General features: G+C 54.3%; 2 protein-coding genes across 3 annotated transcripts in view; one reads left to right on the forward strand and one right to left on the reverse strand.

The window, feature by feature from the left end:
* Nucleotides 1–8,402, forward strand: part of CUNH20orf27 (chromosome unknown C20orf27 homolog) — a 46,080-nt gene extending 37,678 nt beyond the window's left edge. For both annotated transcript variants that reach the window (XM_027846100.1, XM_027846099.1), the window contains 2 exons: nucleotides 5,097–5,219; nucleotides 7,364–8,402. In XM_027846100.1, coding sequence (XP_027701901.1) covers nucleotides 5,097–5,219; nucleotides 7,364–7,464 — 224 coding nt within the window. In that variant the 3' untranslated portion in view covers nucleotides 7,465–8,402. The remainder of the gene's footprint in view (nucleotides 1–5,096; nucleotides 5,220–7,363) is intronic.
* A 1,009-nt stretch (nucleotides 8,403–9,411) lies between these two features.
* Nucleotides 9,412–13,011, reverse strand: part of HSPA12B (heat shock protein family A (Hsp70) member 12B) — a 38,734-nt gene continuing 35,134 nt past the window's right edge. The window contains exon 13 of the mRNA XM_027846098.1: nucleotides 9,412–12,604. Coding sequence (XP_027701899.1) covers nucleotides 11,964–12,604 — 641 coding nt within the window. The 3' untranslated portion in view covers nucleotides 9,412–11,963. The remainder of the gene's footprint in view (nucleotides 12,605–13,011) is intronic.

The following is a 13,011-nucleotide window of genomic DNA, read 5'->3' on the forward strand; positions in this document are numbered from 1 at the left end:
CCCACCCCAATGTAGAACCCATGACATTGCGCACTCCAGTGTAGAACTCCCCTCCATGTCTCTGTCAGGGCATCCAGCCTCTGCTTGAACACTTAGTTGGTGGGGAGCTCACTATCTCACAGGATAATCTATTCTGATTTTGGACAGCTCCAGCTGTTTTTTCCTTTGATTTTTATTGACATCTTTTAAAAAACGTTGAGAACCCTGGGTCACTATTTGCTCGTCTGTAAAATGGGGATGGTCATGACACCCACGTCACAGGATGGTTATGAGATGCTTGTAAAGCAGTTCACAAAGTGTTTTATGGATCAGCTGTTATGATCTAGGCCAGTAAATTCACAGGTCCAGGCCCTAAGCCTTATAAAACAATAATTTATAGTCATAGAGTTGCCTAGAGCAGAAAGGAGGATCCCTGCCAGCCACATGCTGACTTAGAAAACCAACGAACATTTTTTGCGCTGTATTATATTTTGATTATTTTGTTAAATATTTTCCAATTACCTTTTAATCTGGTTTGGGAGTTTTGCTGGGTTGACACACTTCTGACCTAGATCACGCAGCTAGAAAGTGTCAGAGGTGAGACTCGAACCCAGGGCTTGCTGGCCCGAGGCTGCTGCTCCGCTTGCCCTCTCGCACTGTTGTCTCACTGGTGCCGGGGGGTTCTCGTTGGGATGGGTGCTCGGGGCAGATCTCAGCCTACCCTGGTTTTCTCATCCATGGGGGACCTTGCCAACATTTCCAGCCCCTTTTTTGACCGGGCATTTCCTGGAAGTCCCTGAGACAGCTTCTTGTGCCACCCGGGCTGTGGAAAGGACGCCCACCCTCCCCGTCCCCACAGCCGATTGTCTCAGAGCCCCTGGGAGGGGGAGGGGAAATCCCTTTGGTCCCAACACCCAGTGTGGATCCCATCACTTCATGAGTCATCCAGGCCGGCGGGAGCCAAGGCCACAGGCCTATCTGGGGAATGGGAAGGAGGTGAAGTGACTGGTCCAGGATCACCTGGCCAGGGTTTCTCAGAGGTGGACTTAGAATCCAGGGCTTTCTGCGACCAAAGCTGGCGGTCCTCTGCTACACCAGTGATTCTTAAACTTTTGGTCTCAGGACCCCTTCATGTTTCTAAAAATTACAGAGGGCCCCAGAGAGCTTTTGTGTACCTGGGTTCTTTCTGTCAGTACTTTTTTGTTTTTCAGTCATTTTTGTTGTGTCCAACAATCCATGACCCCATTTGGGGTTATCTTGGCAGAGATACTGGAGTGGTTTGCCATTTCCTCTCCAGCTCATTTGACAGATGAGGAAACTGAGGCAAACAGAGTTAAGTGACTTGCCCAGGGTCACACAGCTAGTAGGTGTCTGAGGCCAAATTTGATTTCAGGAAGAGGAGTCTCCCAGACTCTAGGCCCGGCGCGCTCCATTCACCGTGCCACCTAGCTGCTCATCGGCATTTACCATATTAGAAATGAAAACTGATGAAATTTTGACATTGATTCATTAAAAATAGCAACATGTTTCTATGAAAAATAACCATCTTCCAAGGCAAGAATTTAGACGGGTGGCATTGTCTTACAGATCTGCAGATCTCTTTCATGTGCGGCTCAGTAGAAGAAGCGGGGGTCTCCTATCTGCTTCTGCGTAGCTCAGTCTGACGTGATGTGTTGTTTTGGTTGAAGCGTATCAAGAAAATCTGGCCTCATAAGGCATGGTTGGGAAAGGGAGGAGGCGCCTTTTAGGAGGCAAATAATAGCTTAGAATATTATGATGAAAATTGTTTTGGCTTCATGGATCCCCTGAAAGGGTCTTGGGGACCCCCAGAGGTCCTTGAACCCTACTTGGACAACTGCTGGCCCAGACTGCTCTGTCTCTCTGTCAAGAGAATCTTGGGGTTAAAGAGCTGGTTTGTGTTGGGAAAGCTGGAGGATCCCTGCAAGCCCAGCACATCCTTCCCCCTCAAAGCTTTCCAGCCTCTGAGCCGGGCGCATCGTTCCCCGGTGGTACTGGCCTTCGCTGGAACCCTACTGGAGCCCCTGATAAAAATGGAATGAGCTAGTTTGCCTGGCTTCTTCTTAGTGAACCCACACTGGGTCTGGGGGACCGCCATTTTGCTTAGGCCTAGCACATCCTCTGTGTAGTCATATATCTTGAATTTGGATAGGGAGAGATACTAAACCCACTGGGATGCAGTTTCCAGAATCCCCCACTTTTTTCCTTTGGGAAACATGGTGCTCAGCCTTGGGGAGACCCTGGTCTTTTGGGGAGATACCCCCTACTCTTGGGAGGTCCCTAATGGGGACTAATGGGAGTTTAATGGGGAGATATTCTGTGTTCTTGAGAAGCCCTTGGTCTGCTGGGGAGACAGTTTTTGCTTTTGGGAAACCCCTAGTTTGGTGGGGAGATAACTTCTGTTCTTGGGAAGCCCCTGATCCAGTGGGGGAGACGGCTCTTGTTTTTGAGAAGTTCCTGAGGTCTGATGGGAGGACATCTCCTGCCTTTGGGGAGCCCTTGGTCTGGTGAGGAGACATCCCATTTTGGGGGAGCCTCTGGTCCAATCAGGGAGACATCTTTTGTTTTAGGAAAGTCTCTCTGGCCTGACGGGAAGACATCTCCTGGCCTTGGGGAGCCTTTGGTCTGGTGAGGAGACATCCCCTGTTTTTGGGCAACCCCTGGTCTAATAGGGAGACCCTCCCTGGTCTCATTGAGGGTCGTGCAGGGCAGATGAGCCTGTGCTGGGGGGCAGCTCACTCTGGTGGTCTTCTGCGGCCCCTTCTCCTAGCCTTCTAGAGCTGGGCTAGCTCTGAAATATTCATTGCTCATGGAGCCTGTGGTCTGAGATCTGCCCTTTTTCCTCCCTGGCAGTGCCTGCTGCAAACTGAGCTGTTTACTGATAGGTCTCCAGAGCCCTGGGGGCCGTTACCTCATTCACCCTTCCCCTCCCAACCCAAGTGAGTGAGACTGGGGCCTCAGGACACTAGAGGAGGTCTTGTCCTCTTGGCTCTCTGCTTCTCTTTGTGGGGGGGGGGGGGGGCGGTTAGCATGTCTTTCTCTTCCTCCCCCAGAGTCCTCAATGGCATCCTAGGAATTTGAATTAAGAGGGGCCTTGCGGTCTTACAGATCACCTGATCCAAAGCCTTCCCTGTATAGAGGGTGACACTGAGCTCCCCCAGAGAGGGGGAGGGATTTTTTCACCCAAGTTTATATGGCTGGGATTCAAACCTGGGTCCTCGGATCGCCCGTTCAGTGCTGGGGCGTCCTGTGCGGGAAGTCCAGTCTCATTGGCTCCCACTGAGCAGTCCCAGGTGACCCTGCCGGCTTCCAAGCCCCGCCTGCCTCAACCCTGCCATTGCCACCATCTCCCCTGGCCTTTTCTTCACGTTCACCGCTCCTCCTGTCTCCTTTGGCTCCAGGCACCGAGAGCACTGTTGGGCTTTTAAAACACTTTTTATTATGACCTTAATCCTCACCAAACACAGAGCACCACTCTGCTACACACAGTTTATTTTTTTATTTTTATAAAAGTAGATTGAATTTAACATTGTGGTGACAAAATTACTGTTTGTGCCCCTTTCAACTTCATTTTTGTGATTTAAATGGTGTTCTCTTCCCCGCCATCTTCCCCCTCCCTCCCTCTCTCCCTCCCTCCCTCCCTCCCTTCCTCCCTCCTTTCCTTCCTTCCTTCCTTCCTTCCTTCCTTCCTTCCTTCCTTCCTTCCTTCCTTCCTTCCTTCCTCTCTCCCTTTCTCCCTCCCTCCCTTTCTCCCTCTCTCCCTCCCTCCCTCTCTCCCTCTCTCCCTCCCTCCCTCCCTTTCTCCCTCTATCCCTTCCTCCCTCCCTCCCTCCCTCTCTCTCTCTCCCTTCCTTCCTCCTCCCTCCCTCTCTTACTCCCTACCTCCCTCCCTTTCTCCCTCCTTTCCTTTCTTCCTTTCTTCCTTCCTTCCTTCCTTCCTTCCTCCCTCCCTCCCTTTCTTCCTCCCTCCCTCCCTTCCTCCCTCCCTTTCTCTCTCCCTCTCCCTCTCTTTCTCTCCCTTCCTCCCTTCCTTCCTTCCTTCCTTCCTTCCTTCCTTCCTTCCTTCCTTCCTCCCTCCCTTCCTCCCTTTCTCCCTCTCTCCCTCCCTCTCTCCCTCCCTCCCTCCCTTCCTCTCTTTCTCTCCCTTCCTCCCTCCCTCCTTTCCTTCCTTCCTTCCTCCCTCCCTTCCTCCCTTTCTCCCTCCCTCCCTCCTGCTTCCTTTTCCAGAGTCACTTTCAAGGGAGCTGAGAATGTCCAAACCAGACTAAGAAGTGGGTGATGCTTCTCAAAGACCAGCAGGCTCCTGTCCTGGGTGCCCCAAATCTCCCAGTTTCTTCCACGTAGCCTTTTATTTGTCTGGCCGTCCCAGTTCTTCCTCCTCTCACGACCCCCGGCATGAACTTGGTCTTTTCTCCTGAGCACATCCAGGCCACCTTTGGGTCGTTTTTCTCCGCCCCTCCCCCTACTAAGTTCTTTGATGCGTTCTCTGAAGCTCCCAGTGGTCCCTGCTGGTCATGCTGGGTGGCATCTTCCCTGACTCCATATGTTAAGGACCTGGTCTGCAATCTCAGTAGAAGGTGCTCCTTATTAACTGTGCGATCTTGGGTAAATCTCTTATTTCTCTGGGCCTCGGTTTCCATATGTGTAAAATGAAGGGAGTCAGATTTGATGTCCAAGGCTCCCTTCAGTTTTGAAATCCTGTCTATCTCCCTCCACTCCAGGACCAACTATAAAATATAAACAGCTAGGATCATGGAATCCTAGGTATGGAACTGGAAAGGGCCTGAGAGGTCTTTGAGGCCAAATCCCCTGTTTTACAGTTGAGCAAACTGAGGTCCAGAGAGGTGGGGTTGCAGCTTGCCCAGGGTCATGCAGAATAAGGATTTGAACTCGAGTCTTCTGGTGCCCATCAAGACTAGATACCACCCAAAGGCTCTAAATGTGTGGTCTGTGAGCCAGTGACCCCCAAATCAGGAGAACTCATCTGAGCACTTGGGTCACTCCCAAAAGTTTGAAGTATTTCCTGATTCCCTGCATAGGGCGCTGATGAAAGCTCATGACCCTGCGGGCCCGTTTGGGCCTCCATCTCTTCTCCACAGGCTTCTGCGTGAAGTGTGAATACATCGCCCACAAGGAAGGTGTCCTCAAGGAAGAGCTGGTGCTAGCCTCTGAGACCAGTGACAATGCCACCGTCCGAGTGGTGCTGCAGGCCAGAGTCATGGGTGAGGAGGAAGGGGCGTCCAGGACCACGGACAGAGCACCTGCTGGGAGTGGGGAGAGGCTGAGGGAGGAGCCCTGAGCACCCGGATCTGGACTCCTCAGTCTGACCGCTTGGTGGAGGGACCTGGGTTCTGTCTTTAGGGGGGCCCCTTGGTTCCTGCCCTCAAGGAGCCTCTCGTCTAATGGGGAGGGGGAGGCCCGCTCGGAAGCAGTAGCGGAACCTGGAGCCGACCCAAGGAGGGGGGTTTAGAGGTGGCTGAGCAGGAATGAAAGAGGCAGTGCCTCGCCCGAGGAGGGGGGGCAGTTTGTTGGGCCGGGACCGAGGGTCAGAAGGGGTAGTGGTGCTGGGCGGGGCAGCTTGGGGAGGGCGAGGGTGGGATCCTGGGGCTGAGTCCCACGGCCGTTCATAGTCCAGTAAGAGACAGCCTGCCTCTCCAGGGACACCGTTAAACTGTGGCACCGCAGAAGCACAGTGGATTTGGGTCAGGACTGTGTCGTACCCCAGTTTTATTTTTTTACTGCTTGTGTGTGAGACCTTGGCAAGCAGGTCATTTGCCCCCTCCCAGCCTCAGTTTCTTTGTCAGTAAAACGAAGGGACTGGATCGTAGCAAACGGTGGAGCTGGAAGGGATCCCTGAAGACAAGCGGCTTCTCCTCTGAGGGGTGCCTGGACAAATAAGAACCCCGAGGGGGCTTCGGATTATAAGGCTGTGGGGTGCTTGTGTCTGCCTCTGTACCAACTCCCCTGCACCCTCTGCTGGCTGCCGAGGGTAGTGACCACCAGTCACGGTAGCTCCTGGATTTGAGGGGATTTTTCCATTCCCAGAAAGCTTGGGAGGAGGAGGAGGAGGAGGAGGAGGAGAAGGAGGAAGGGTTTTGTTTCCCCTGCTTCATCTCTCTCCATCCGTCCTTCCCATTCCATTTTGGGGGAGCCTCTGGTCCAGTCAGGGAGACATCTCTTATTTTTGGAAAGTCTCTCTGGCCGGATGGGAAGACATCTCCTGCCCTTGGGGAGCCCTTGGTCTGGTGGCCTCTGGGAAATCCCCGTCTCCTTCCTCCTGGCTCAGGGAAGAGAGGGCTGGCTTTGAGGGGACCTGGAGCAGCCCCTCGGGGCCACAAAAGAGAGGATTGGGGCAGGTGGCCCCGGGGGTCCCTCGTTGCCCAGGGCTTGCTTTACGGAGCCCCGACAGATGGTGGGGACTGAGATTGAGCCACGGGGAGCAGTTACAGGAGGATTTTAGGGAAGGTGTGGGGGCCTTGGAGAATGGGCCGGGCGCAAACCCGAGTGCTTGTGTGTAAGGTGCTGGAGGCTGGCCTACGGCTGGAGGAGACCTCAGAGGTCATCAGGGCAGCCCTTTCACCTTGCTGATGGGGAAGCTGAGGCCCGTGGGAAGAAGAGGCAGAGCTGAGATTCGAACCCAGGGCCTCGGACTCCAGATCTAGCTGGCTTCCTTCTCTGTCATGCCCCGTTGTCTCTGGGGCCATTTGTAATGTGGAAGGAACTTGGGGGAGCAGGAGAACCTTGGCCTTGGGAGTCGGAAGAGCTGGTCAGGTCCTGTCTCTGCCACTCTGCCAACGTAACCTGGGGCAAACCCCTGGATCCCCCCGTTTCGTCTTCTGAAAACTAATACAGCAATAGCTGCCTTTTAGATGAGGCTCTGAGGTTTACAGAGTGCTTTGTATAAAATCCGAGATATAGAGACCTCATCGGCTGTCAGTTCAACCCCACTTGTTTTACAGATGAGGAAACTGAGTCACGTGCAGGACGTAGAAAGGGGCTGGATTTGAAACCGGGCTCTTGGCCAGACCCCAAATCCAGGGCCTTGTGGCTGCTTTCTGTCATTGAAAATGAAGGGATTTGGTTGAAGTAGATGGTGCTCATGTCCTTGGCCTGGTAGTCTGCGCAGGGTGAGAATATAGAATTAAAGCTGGCGCTAGACTTAGGAAGGGGCAGAGGTAGGGTCTGGACAGTGTAGGGGGTAGAATGCTAGCTTCAGAGGCAGTTCCTATCTCATGGTGCTCGTAGGGAAAGTTGCTTAATCTCCGAGCCCCTCCATTTGCTCATCTGTAAAATGGGTGTAAATTGCCAGTTCCTCCAGCACTGCTGAAGAGAGGCTGGAGCTTACCCCCGTCCTCTCTGTTTTCAGACCGGCACCACGGCACCCCAATGCTCTTGGATGGGGTGCGCTGCGTGGGCGCGGAGCTGGAATACGACTCGGAACACAGCGACTGGCGTGGCTTCGACTAAGGACCCTCGTCCTGCCTCCCTCCACTCCCGCGCTGCTTTCCTGTGCCCACCCGCCCCGATGGAGCAGCTGTTTGGGGGTCTCCTTTCTGTCCCTGGACTGGATGCTTTGCTACTTGGAAGGGGGAGAGAGGAGCAGGAAGGGCCTGTGGCCAGGGTGGGGAGGAACCTCTGGGGTCCCCCTTCCCTGAGCTGGGAAGGTCCTGGGGTAGGGTCCCCCCATCCCTTTAGCCTTAAATTCCATCTGGATTTGTCTCAGTCTGTGTTGCCTGCTGCCCCTTGCAGGGCCCAGGGTCTGGGGTGGGTGGTGGATGGATGAGGGGGCTGGAAGGTAGTACCTGGGTAGGCAGGTTCTTTTATCTGGGCTGCCTCCCTCCATCCTGTGCCGGCACCTCCTGCTTTCTCCCTTCTGTTGTGCTTCAGTGATTAGATGGAATCCTGCCTCCAGAACCAGGGGAGAAGGGTAAGGGAGGCCTCTTCTGTGTGCCTCAGTCTCCCCGGCCTGAGGGCAGCTTTTATGGTATGGGGAAGGGAAGGGATTGGGGGCAGGCAGGGTCTAGTGTGTCAGAGAAGCCTCGGGTGCCTCCGTCCTCCTTACCTTGCCCTTGTAATTGCCCGAGGGTGCCTCCCTCCCCCTGTGCAGTCAGCCTTTCCTGTGGCCCCAATTCCTGAGCCATAGAGCAGGAGATGCCCACCCTCCAGGCTTGCACCTGTCTATATCATTGCTGTTGTCTGTTTGCTGCTTTAGTCATTCACCCCCTCCCCCTAAACTGGCCAGGGTGGGGGCGGGGCTGTGGAGGGAGGCTGGGCACCGGAGGGAGGGTCCTGCTCCAACCTCCGCCTACGTGCCCACATGCGCGCCTGTACTGTGTGTGTTGGTTTGTTTTTTAAAGTGATATTGGGATGAAAGCCCAAAGAAATTAAAAGAGAAAAAACAAGTTTCTGTGGAGACCAGACTGAATCCCTGGCTTTTGTCCAAGGGGAAGAAATGGGATTAGGGGCAAGAGGTCCTCCCTCCTGCCTCAGGTCCTAATGAGTGACCCCAGGAGTCATGTAACCTCGGTGGGTCTGGGTAAGAATCCACTGTTGCTTTTAGACCTCCAAAGACGGAACCCACCCTATCAAGGCAGCCAGGCATTCGAGGCACTCTGAGAAGGCATGAACCAAAACATCCCCCAGAATTGGGTTGTGGGGGGACTCCAGCCGGGCCTTAGGTTCCAATCCTCGCTCCCACTAAGTCTGGGCAAACCCTTTGCACTGTTTGCTCATCTGCAAAGTGAAGAGGTTGGGCTATCACGTAATCAGGTGCTGGACTTGGTGGCGTAAAGACCTGCTTCAAACCTTAGCTGTGTGACTGTGCCTCAGTTTACTCATCTGACAAAAGGTGGTGGGGAAGACCTGGTGGTGGGGAAGACCTGATGGTGGCCTCAGCTCCTTTCTGTCTGTGAATCTGTGATTTTAGGATCGCTGTGGACAGCTCTGATTCGATGATCTCAGGGTTGGTGCTGAAGGGGAGAGGCTAAATTTTCTGCCCCCTTCGTATAACTTTATCTGATATCTTCCTCAAAATTGTCTTTAGCATATCTCTCAGCTGTGTATCTGAGCCATCTCTCCCACTTCCTCACCCCACCTCCCACAAAACAATCTTGGGATTAGGATCACCTTCCCAGGGGATTTCAGATGCCCATGCTACCAGGATAAGGTAGAGGTTTGTGGGAATGGTCATCTTCGGTAGCTGGAGTAATGACCTAACCAGTGTACCTCATCTCCCTAGCAGCTGTCTCCCTTTATCCCCAAGGAAGCCCCGTTATCTGCTCTAGGACACCCAGTCCCCCATAATCCTACTCCAGGGCTTCAGCCTGTGGGGACTGAAGATGACAGATTGACAGCCCGATCCCAGGGGCTGTCCAGCCCCCCACACTCCCGTCATCTCCCTGCCAGGCCATGGCCTTGGACTTAAATGCTTTATTAAGAATGTGGCTTTCTCTGACAGCAGTCCCAGAGCTCCCTCCCCAGTTAGAGAACCATCCAGCTCTACCTGGTGGTGCGGAGGGTCTTTGTTCCTCTTGAGGGGCGGGGGGGATCTGTTTAGACCCTAGAAGAAATTCCTCATGGACTTTTTACTGCAGGGAAATGACAAATTTCTCTGAGGCCTGCTTGAGTGACCTGAGCTATGTAAGAAATATTCCCCACTCTCACCCCTACCCAGGGTCCATCACCCTGCTGACAATGACCCTCGTAACACTACCCCAGACAGTGACATACTTGACTAGTAACAATACTCCAGTAAGCTGCTGTGTTAGTAACATTGCCTGTCTAATAACATGACCCTACGAAGGCGTTTTCCCTACTACTAACATCTCCCTGCTAATAACGTGACTCCTGGTAATTACTCTGGCTACAAACATCCATCCCTGCTCAGCAGAGCTGTGATCTCATCACTGCCGGTATTCTTTGACCACTGCAGCTCACAACCCATCCATGACTCCAACTGGTGTGATTTTCATCCGTGTCTTGCCGTAGGTCGCCAAAGGTCCACCCAACGTGGGAGGAGCCACTTCTCTGTCTTCAAACACTCTCAGTCCATCCGCTCTCCTTCTCATAGGCTCCGTGACCACCTGATCATATACCCTCTCCACAAACGTCCCCAGGGAGGTCATTGTTGCAAACATGGCGCAGCCTACTCGCATCCCCGTTCGTCTCTTTAAAGCCTTTGGTATCGCCCACAACTTGTCAATCTCCTGAGAATCTCCACCATCACCGAGAGAATGTTTATGTCAAAAAGTTGGGTCTCAGTGGAGATTGTGGAAAGCCCTGAGCAGTTTCTGAAACAATGCAGCCCGTTTTCCTCAGGTTCCACGTGTTCCTCCGTTGTCCATCTTCAGTGATGTTCTGACATCCTGACTCAGCAGACTATCTGTACAACTACGTGTCACAGACTGGACAACGTGCATTTTTCATCCATTTGGTTTTTCCCGTATGGATTGTTAGACTAACCTCTTGAGGACTCATTGTTCTCTTTATGTCCAGCCACCCCATTAGTACCTTACCCTGCTAGTAACTATCCCGCCTAGTTAGATACCTGCCAGTAACTTGGTTACTCTAGGAATATACTTCTGACTAGTAATATTACCCTGTTAGTGAAAACTGAACGTAGTACCCCCCTCCCCTACTTGTCAAGTACTGCCATTGTCTAATATTTCCAGGCCCTACCCGGTGAGATGGGCTTATGCTCTTCACACCACTGAGTAGGGGCTTTATCGGCCTCAGCCCCTTCTGTGTGTCATTGGCCTGCGTCCGTCAGTCCCTCGTGTGCTTGGCTTCTGTTATCCCCCTTAGGGGGCAGGACCCTCCCGGGGGTCCACGAGATCTCCATTCTAGCCTGGTGCTGGGGGGTGCTGCCTGGTAAGCCAGAGAAGTCACTAAGTGCTGTGTAGAATTCTTTGTTCCCCAGGGCCTTGCTGGTCAAGGGACACAGGGCTACGCCATCCCCCCAAAGCGAGGGTCACCGAATCTCCCCTTCTCCATTTTCCACTCTCAGCTCTCCTCCGTGGCAGGATAGGGTCCAGGCTGGAGGACGGGTTTAAGCTATAAAAATAGAATCTGAATTTACCTGCACCCCTTTTCCCAGTAAGACAAAGCGAAGCATGCGGAGCTATATAGGAAAGAGTCGCACAGGGGGAGGAGAGCAGGGTTTGAATCTCATCTGTCCCTTGCTTACTGGGTGACCCACAGGCTTGTAGCTTAACCTTTCTGGGCCTCAGGCTCCCCTGTGGTTCAGATGGGCTGGGTGGTCTCTGAAGCCCTTTCCAGCTTCAGCATTCTATGATTCTGTGGACAGGGTGGGGGATTGGGACGCTGGGGATCTCCCCCTCCCATTCGACCCTCTTCCGTGGGCAGTAGAGGTGACTCTTGCCAGTTTGGCCTACCCAGGAATGAATTCTAGGGCTCCCCCGGCACGATTCTGGGGAGGACCCTCGCCCACCAAATTCCTGCCTTCTCCTTCACCGGGCACCCCCCAGCACCTTCTCAAGGGCTTCCTCTCAGCGGGGTTGCCCGTGTAAACTCCCTGGGGTGGGGGGTGCGGACCCCGAGTTAGCCCAGTAGTGCCCTCCGTTGGTCTTGGATCCTGGTGCTGTGCTTTAGGAAGTTTTTCAAGGTCCCTCTTTTCATCCCCGGCCCAAGTACAGCGCAGGGAAATGAAGGCAGAATTTGGGGCCATGGAAGGGTGGCTCCAAGCCTAAAAAGAGGGAATGGAAGAATGTGGGCTGGATAGGGGGAAAGTGAAATGAACAGGTAGGGAGGGAAAGGAGGAAGAGGAGAGGAGGGAAGGTAGAAATCTGGAGGATGGGTCTCGAGAAGCAGGACTGGGAGAAGGGATTGGGGCTGTTGGAGGGCACTTGGGGGAGAAGGTGGAGGTCTGGGCAGAGGGGGGAACATGAGATGTTGAAGGGAGAATGGGCCACGGGGGTCTCCAGGCTAAGCCTCGTTCCCCCCCGCCCTCAGTTGGAGAGGAAGTCGATGGTGGCACGCACAGTCCGGGAAGTGCTGACATCCACAGCGGTCACCTTGATCTCTGTGTCCCCAAACTGCATAGAGGCCCGAATCTCCCGGCGGGCGGGAGTCGCCCCCGGAGGGGCCGGGGCCAGCTCGAGGCTGATGGCCCCACACTTGCGCACGCCGGGGTCGGTGATGTACTGTACATCCTCGGCCGCGCAGCAGTAGATGTTGATGAGGATGCGGTGCTGGCCCGGCCTGGCGGGGCAGTAGCTGCGCTGAACCACCTCTCCTAGGGCCACAGATTGGTCGGCCGCTACAAAACGCTCAAAGACGTCGGTGCACCAGCTCTTGCCATCCTTGACCAGCAGCTTCTCCGGGGGGTGGCGGCCAGCCACGAACTTGTTAAGGACCCCGACGCCGTAGGTGAGTGGCGAGCGGCGCACTCGGACCACGCCGGGGTCCAGGCCGAACAGCACGGCGCCCTTCAGGATGGTCAGGCCCACGTCCTGGGGGATGATGACCCGCAGGCCTCGGCCGGTGAAGGCCTCCTGCACCGCGTGTTGGAGCACGGCTGATTCGGCGAAGCCCCCCACGAGGAACAAAAACTTCACCCCCTGCACCTCCGGGCGGGCCAGCAGCTCATCTGGGGGAAGAAGGGAGAGCTAAGACCCTGAGCTGCGCCCCCCTCCCCATGCCTTTCCTTCCCCTCTGGCCCGGCAACGCAAAGCAGCTGGCAGCCTTCCGGAGCCCGGGCTTGGCGGCTTGCGGATCACCCTCTGAGCAGAGGGTCCACTGTTTAGACCCTTTGGGAAACGTTAGCCTTTGGTTCTGGATTCTCCAGGCCTCGCTCTGCTGATGTGGGCTCAAACAGAGGTGACTGCTTTGTCGGCCAAGGCAGACAAAAATGCTAAGGCAGAATGTGGAAAGGTAGTAAAGGAGTAAAGTAGAATGTCAGAGGTGGGTGGGAGGGCCTTAGAAAAGGGACTGTCAGAGCTGGGTGGGAGGGCCTTAGAACAGGGGATGTCAGAGCTGGGAGGGGCCTTAGAACAG

The sequence above is a fragment of the Vombatus ursinus genome, unplaced genomic scaffold (genome assembly GCF_900497805.2).
Source record: "Vombatus ursinus unplaced genomic scaffold, bare-nosed wombat genome assembly UNPS02015066.1, whole genome shotgun sequence".
Lineage (NCBI taxonomy): Eukaryota > Metazoa > Chordata > Mammalia > Diprotodontia > Vombatidae > Vombatus > Vombatus ursinus.